We start from the raw sequence: 8453 nt of genomic DNA on the forward strand, positions 1-8453 counted from the left end.
CACACCCCAGGCACATGTGTGTGCACACTCATACCAGAGCCTATGTAAACACACCCCATGTGCACACACAACAGACCCCAGGCACACGTGTGCACACATTCATACCAGAGTCTATGTACACACACCCCATGTGCACACACACAACCCAGGCACACGTGCGCACATTCATACCAGAGCCTATGTACACACACCCCATGCGCACACACACCACACCCCAGGCACACATGTGCGCACATTCACACCAAAAACTATGTATGCACACCCCTCCACATGCACACACACGGCAATCATGCTCTGTGCCTGGCATGGGGAGGTGGCCAGCAAGCAGCGTTCTAACGGATGAGCAGGCCCGGACAGAGCATGTGAAGGTCAGGATGGGCCTCTGGTGACAACCTGACCAGTGTGTCAGTGAACACCTGAGGCCGGGAAGGAGCCAGCCATGAAAAGACAGGTCTCTACACAGCTCTCGCCACATAACCACCCTTCTTGTCTGCCAAACGCAAATGGGATCATATGCTATTGTAAAGTTTGCTTTCACAATGAAACACTACATACAGGGCACTGTACCTCGCACAAGATGAACACACGTGCACACAAAGCTCATCAGCCCCAGGCCCCCGTGGCTGCGTCACCATTTAATCTAACACCGCCTTCTAAGGACCAATGTGCTCTGCAGCCTCAGTCACCGACAAATGCAAAGCACCTCTGCTCTCTGTAACTGCTGGAAGGAGATATCTAGGCACCGAAGCGCGCTCTGGAGGGCTCTCTGAGCCAGAAGGTGGCACGCACCTGCTCCTTAAGGCTGTTCACCTTCTCCTTCTCTTTCTCTAGTGAGGCCTGCAGGGCCTGGACCAGCTGCTTCATCTGGCGATCCTCCTCTTCTTTGCGCTGCAAAACTGCCTGCACCTAGATGGTATTGTAGGAGGACAGGTAAGGAAGGATGTCACATTCCAGACACACGAGGCTGCTACAGCCAGTAACATGACACACCAAACCACAGAAGAGGGTACAAACAGGGAGGCAGAGGAAACTCCACTTCTGAAGGATCTGTGATAAAAACACCACCACAGGGCCGCATTCAAGATCGCGCCGCACCTGTGGGCCCCACTGCTTCAGAGGCCGAGGCAACAGTGAGCTGTGATGGGGCCACCGCACTCCACTCCACCACGGGCAACAAAGCCTGACCCTGTCTCAAAAAATAATAATGTGGCTGGGAACCCAAAAGATACACATAAATCAGGGGTCACAGCCAGGTACAAGAGCAGAAGTGGTGGGAACTAGAACAAAATATGGAACTCTCTAGGATGGGAGCGTCAACACCAGCAGCTCGATTTGGCCCCCGGCTGCCACCTTAAAGGTTTCCCTGAAATGCCCAGCCTGGTCCTCAATCCATAGAGGCTGTGGCCTGAGCAGCTGAGTGAGACCCAGGCCAGGGTTCAAGTCCCAGTTCTGCACTGCATGAGCCTCCTGTTAAGTGCCCCTACATACAATGTCACTGCCTGGGACTGAAGTCAGCACAGCTGCATGGAAGTAAGCAGGTGAACTGAGCAAACACAAGTGCTCCGGCCTCACCTCAGAGAGCCCAGCCCTGCACCCACAGCTGGGGACCCAGTCTTGTGGGTCACCCCGATACCTGAGCCTGTTCTCTGCTGCAGGCCAGTGGGGCTAGGAGTCAGCACAGGTGACTGAACCTGGGTGAGATTCTTAGCCACTCTCACGCTGCTGCTGGTGACGAGTGTGAATACCTGGAGGTTTAGCTGCACTAGGTCCGCCTCCCTCTTGGCCAAAGCTGTTTCTAAGACACTGTTGTGTTCCCGCAGAGCTGCGTTGGACTGTCCGAGGCCCGTAAGCTTCCCTTTCTCGTGCTCTAATTCGAGAGCCAACTTCTTGTTTGACTCTTCGAGGCGTTTTATCTTCTTCCTAAAGCCTCTGGATTCTTGAAGCTGAAACATACCAATGTCGCTATGAAATTACACACTGGTGAGTGGAGTTCACACACCCCAGAAACAGGTGACTTTTCAACAAGAGAGAGCAAAAACTTAGGCCGGGCGCAGTGGCTCAAGCCTGTAATCCCAGCACTTTGGGAGGCCAAGACAGGCGGATCACTTGAGGTCAGGAGTTCGAGACCAGCCTGACCAACATGATAAAACCCCATCTCTACTAAAAATACAAAAATTAGCTGGCATCGTGGCGCATGCCTGTAGCCACTGCACTCCAACCTGGACAACAGAGCGAGACTCTGTCTCACAGGAAAAAAAAAAAAAACAGTGAAAACTAAAACACAGCAATCAATGGGCTGGGTGCGGGAACTCATGCCTGTAATCCCAACACTTTGGGAGGCTGAGATAGGTGGATCACTTGAGGTCAGGAGTTTGAGATCAAACTGGCCAACATGATGAAACTCCATCTCTACCAAAAATACAAAAATCATCCAGGCGTGGTGGTGGGCAACTGTAGTTCCAGCTACTTGAGAAACTGAGGTGGGAGAATCACTTGAACCTGGGAAGTAGAGGCCACAGTGAGATGAGATCATGCCACTGCACTCCAGTCTGGGTGACAGAGTGAGACTCTGTCCCCAAAAACCAAACACAACACAGCAATGAACACCACACAACCATGCTTGCTTCATGATCTGAAGGTAGTTGTGGTCACGGTCAGTTGCTTCCCCAGGCCCCTCTCCTTCCTTCTCGTAGCCAAGAGCCTGGCCTTCTCCTGGGCCATGGGCCTCTGAAGAATTCTGTCCAGAGACTGAGCCCTGGCCAAGCCACTCAGCAGGGTGGGCATGGGCAAAACCATTTCAGGACAGAAGGAAGATGGTGAGTAGAACAGGCAGTCCCCGGGTGACGGAGCTCCCCAGGGCTGGGCTGGGGAGGCAGAGGTGGGCCGGGACACTGAGCACTACCAGCACCACTGATGCAAGAAAACTCTCACTGAACCTGGGAGAGAGTTCTTTTAAAGACTTAAGTTGGGTTTTTATGTTTTGTGTTTGAGACAAAGTCTCGCTCTGTCACCCAGGCTGGAATGCACTGGCACGATCTCCACTCACTCTAACCTGTCTCCCGGGTTCAAGCAATTCTCCTGCCTCAGCCTCCTGAGAAGCTGGGATTACAGGTGCTGCCCGCCACCACACCCGGCTAATTTTTGTATTTTTAGTAGAGACGGGGTTTCACCATATTGGCCAGGCTGGTCTCAAACTCTTGACCTCAGGTGATCCGCCCACCTTGGCCCTCTCAAAGTGCTGGGATTACATGCGTGAGGTGCCTGGCCGAGTTGGGTTTCTTGTTTGCAACCAAAGCATTCGAACTGGAAAGGGTTCCACTATGAATTCCATAATCATTCCGCAACAGAGGCTGTAAACACAACGGTCCTCCCCGAGGGCTGGAATCAGAGCCTGCGCCCAGGAGAGCCAGAGGCCACCGGGTCAGACGGAATGATCCTCCCCAGAGGGCTGGAATCAGCCTGCCCCACCAAACAAAACGGTCCTCCCGGAGGGCTGGAATCAGAGCCTGCGCCCAGGAGAGCCAGAGGCCACCGGGTCATACGGAATGATCTTCCCCAGAGGGCTGGAATCAGCTTGCCCCACCAAACAAAACGGTCCTCCCGGAGGGCTGGAATCAGAGCCAATGCCGCCCCCTACCGCCACCCCCACCCCGGCCACCACAGCCAGAGGCCTGTGGTCAGAAGGTGGCAACAGCAAGCAGCATTACTGGGCTCATGTGAAGTTTTGACAGCATGGCCAGGGCTCACGTGACCTGCCCCATGCTGCCGCGACAGCAGGAGCCCAGGCCTCACCTCATCCTCCAGCTCCAGCACCTTCTCCCGGGACTCCTCCAGCTCCTGGCTGGTCAGCGCGATGACCTCCTGCAGCTCCTTCTCCAGCAGTGTCTTGCTGTGGCCAACAGTCTGCAGCTCCGCCTCTAGGGCCTGGATCCTCTCCTAAGGGTCAAGACGGAGCGAGTGCTTGGTCAGGGGACAGGCCCCGACCCCCACTTCCCGTGGCGACTGCAGGCGTGAAGCTGTGCGGCTGCACAGACCATTTGGCGGCTGTCGGAAGCAGTCTCACGATACTTCACTTCTGTTAAAGAAGCCGAATTAACCAACCACAGCATGCACCTGACGACACACCGATACAATCGCGACAAACCATCTCTTCAGTTCAAAGCTTCAAAAACACAGAAGAAAATCTTAGCTGCAGACAATGGCTATAAACCATCTGTGGCAAGCACACAGCACCAGGTGTAATAAACACTACACATGTGTTCACACACATCACATACACACACATATCACACAGCACACACATACCATACATGCGCACATACCACACACATGCTTAGGTAACACACACCACACACGACACGTGTTCACACCCCACATACTGCATGCACATCCTCACGTCCCACACACCATGCACACAGGCACTCCCACACACATGCACATGCGCTCACACCCCTCACACTGTGCACACAAGCACTGACACCCACACCATGCACACGCACTCATGCCCCACACTGTGCACACACGTGCTCACACTGCATACACATGCTCCACACTGTGCACCCACATACACACCCCACACTGGGCACACACGTGCTCAAACCCCACACACCACGCACACATGCTCCACACCACGCACACACTCCATACTGTGCACACATGCACACCCCACACACCATGCACACATGCTCACACCCCACATACCATGCACACACACGCTCCACACGTACACACCCTCACACCCCACACCGTGCACTCATACCCCACACTGCACACACGTGCTCACACGCCACATACCATGCACACACACGCTCCACACCATACACACACCCACTCACACCCCACATACCACGCGCCCACATACACACCCCACACTGGGCACACGTGCTCAAACCCCACACACCACGCACACATGCTCCACACCACGCACACACTCCATACTGTGCACACATGCACACCCCACACACCATGCACACATGCTCACACCCCACATACCATGCACACACACGCTCCACACGTACACACCCTCACACCCCACACCGTGCACTCATACCCCACACTGCACACACGTGCTCACACGCCACATACCATGCACACACACGCTCCACACCATACACACACCCACTCACACCCCACATACCACGTGCTCATACCCCACACCACGCACATGTGCTCACACCCCACATACCATGCACACACACGCTCCACATGTACACACCCTCACACCCCACACCGTGCACTCATACCCCACACTGCACACACGTGCTCACACGCCACATACCATGCACACACACGCTCCACACCATACACACACCCACTCACACCCCACATACCACGCGCACACACTCACACCTCGCACTGCACACACGTGCTCACACCCCACACCATGCACACTCCACACCGCTGACACTCCACACTGCGCACATGCATATCCCACACCATGCACGCACGTGCTCATACCCCACACACCATGCACACATGCTCACACCCCACACACCATGCACACATGCTCACATCCCACATAGCATGCACACACACGCTCCACACCGTATACACACCCACTCACACCCCACACACACACACCCCACACTGCACACACATGCTCATACCCCACACCACACACACGTGCTCACACCCCACATACCATGCACACACACGCTCCACACCGTACACACACCCACACCCCACACTGCACACACGTGCTCATACCCCACACCACGCACATGTGCTCACACCCCACATACCATGCACACACAAGCTCCATACCATACACACACCCACACCCCACACACCGCGCACGCTCACACCACACACTGCACACGTGCTCACACCACACACGTGCAGGAATACACGCAGGCACAGGCGTGCTCTCGGACCCCACCACTTGTTGCTGATGGTCCCAGCCCTCCCCAAGCACATTCCAGTGCAACTTAACCCTCACATGAGGAGGTTCTCATTCACCTCATTTTGGCTTCATTGCGCTGAGGATCAAAAAGGTGAGCAATTTGCCAAAAGCCACCACTTGCGAGTGCTGAAGCCCAGACGACGCAGACATCGGCTGGCAGCCGCACTGCTCCTCAGCTGCAACAGCGCAGCGAGGGGCCGGCTCTGCTGCCTTTGCACCCTCCCCACCCCAGCTGTTCATGAGCCCAAGGACAACGGCATCTAAATCAAACTCCCCAACATTTTACAAAGCAACCAGGTGAGAGGGAGCACTTATTTATTTCATTTTGGACACAGAGTCTCACTCTGCCACCCAGGCTGGAGTGCAGTGGCAAAATCACGGCTCACTGCAGTTTCTGCCTCCCATCCTGGGCTGCAGCCATTCTCCCAGCTCAGCCTCTCAAGTAGCTGGGACCACAGGCACAGGCCACCATGCCCAGGTAACTTTTTGTATTCTTCCTAGAAGATGGGGTCTCGTTATGTTGCCCAGGCTGCTCCCAAACTCCTAGAATCAAGTGATCCTCCTGCCTCAGCCTCCCAAAGTGCTGGGATTACAGGTGTGAGCCACCGTGCCTGGCCTCGTTGGTTTAATTTGACAAGAAAGCCCCATGTTATGATACATTCTCCTCCTCCCCATAAATTCTTAAATGGACAAGAGACAGAAGCAAACCATACATAAGAAATACTAAGTTGTCAGTGCAAGGACATAAATTGGAGGATAATAAAACATGGATGAACTCAGAGAGAATTTTATGTCTACCATGGAAAGTGAGAGCATGGCAGGCCGTGGCCTCCACAGAAGGCCCTGCTCAGAGAGCCCTCCAGCGAGGCCACCACAGCGTCGCTCCCTTCAAACACTCCCTGAACCCTGCCAAACGCGGACCCGACACCCTCACTCCAACTTCTCAGTGAACGTGGAGGCTGCTTTTCCTCCCGAGATGCCAGGAGGTGCAGAGGAAGCTGAAACGAGGTGGACCAGGGCAGGCCCTGCCTCTGCCCCTTGGGAGCAGCTAAACTTCTCTGAGCCAAGAAGGTTTCTTGAGGAAAGTGCGGTGAACGCCACAGACCCCAGACTGTGTGGGGTTCACAAGGCAATGCTCAGTCACTGTGGGTTCCTAGCAGCCTCGACGCTGAGCGGGAGTTGAGAGATGCCACCTCCCACATGAATTCGGCCCCGATAGCCTTTAGGGGACCATCGCTGACAGAGAGCCCTTCCCCACACCAACGGGCTGACGCTGACGAGGGAGGGCACGGCGTTACCTACATGTAGAGCCGGGCTGCTCTCAGTGCTGCCGCCCTGGGCTCGGAGCTGGCCCAGCTCCGCATCTGCAGCCTCCTTGGCCGCAAGGGCCTCCTGCAGGCGGCGGCTGAGGATGCCCACGGCGCTCTCGTAGGCCTTGTGCTTGGTCTTCATCTCCTTCTGGGCGCTGGTCAGGTCTGAGCCCAGCCGCCTCATCTTCTGCTTCTGTTCCGTGATGGCCCTGGGGTGTCACGAGGGAAACACGGGAGAAGCTGAATTACCCTCTGATGCGACCCTCTGGCATTCTGGTTTCCAACATCGGGCAACAGGGAGTGTGTTTTGGTGGCTGAGACCCTGGGCTCCTGGAGGCTGCCTCTGCTAAAGCTCCACCCTCAGTTTCCCCAGAACCCAGCTGCCCCTGGGAAAGCCAGGTGAGTGTGGCCTGTCCTTCTGGGCCTCATGCAGCAACGGGTCAGGCTGCGCCAGGTGCTCCCGCAGAACCAGGCCAGAGGCAGCACTCAGTGAATTTAACCTTTTCCACCACCAGCATCAGACCTGCCCTCCTCTGAGAGAAGCTTATAACCGACCCTGTGAATGCAGAGAAACAGTCCGTTCCTACCAGAAACGTTCTTGAGTATCAGTAAGAATTTCAGCCATCAGATTCTGAGTAAAGCACCAGATGATCAAAGTAGTGCAGGCACTCACGCCTGGAATCCCAGCACTGCGAGGCCGAGGCAGGAGCACCACTCAAGCCCCAGAGCGTGAGACCAGCCTGGGCAACATACTGAGACCCCATCTTGACAAAAAATTTTTAAAAATTAGCCAGGCATGGTGGTGCACACCTGTGGTCCCAGTTACTCCAGAGGCTGAGCTGGGAGGATCACTTGAGCCCAGGAGGTTGAGGCTGCAGTGAGCTATGATGGCACCACTGCACTCACTCCAGCCTGGGCAACAGAATGAGACCATTTCAAAAACAAAACAAAAAAACCCAAAACTCTGCATTTAGGTGGGCATGGTGGCTCACATCTATCATCCCAGCATGTTGAGAGGCTGAGACAGGAGAACTGCTTGGGCCCAGGAGTTCAAGACCAGCCTGGGCAACATGGTGACTTCCTATCTCAACAAAAATAACAAAGCAGCAAAGGGTTTAGCACTGGAGGAGGAAGAAGACTCCTACAGCGTCCGCACACAAGTACCACGGGCGTGTGCGGGCCAAAGGCCCCTACGGCGTCCGCACACAAGTACCACGGGCGTGTGCGGGCCAAAGGCCCCT

General features: G+C 55.2%; 1 protein-coding gene across 1 annotated transcript in view; it reads right to left on the reverse strand.

The window, feature by feature from the left end:
- Window positions 1–8453, reverse strand: part of GOLGA3 (golgin A3) — a 57423-nt gene that overhangs the window by 7657 nt on the left and 41313 nt on the right. The window contains exons 15-18 of the mRNA XM_037733193.1: window positions 7205–7421; window positions 3793–3936; window positions 1746–1943; window positions 790–906 (exon numbers count right to left, since the gene is read on the reverse strand). Of these exons, the coding sequence (XP_037589121.1) occupies window positions 790–906; window positions 1746–1943; window positions 3793–3936; window positions 7205–7421 (676 nt within the window). The remainder of the gene's footprint in view (window positions 1–789; window positions 907–1745; window positions 1944–3792; window positions 3937–7204; window positions 7422–8453) is intronic.

This window comes from Cebus imitator, unplaced genomic scaffold (assembly GCF_001604975.1).
Source record: "Cebus imitator isolate Cc_AM_T3 unplaced genomic scaffold, Cebus_imitator-1.0 Scaffold497, whole genome shotgun sequence".
Classification (NCBI taxonomy): Eukaryota; Metazoa; Chordata; class Mammalia; order Primates; family Cebidae; genus Cebus; species Cebus imitator.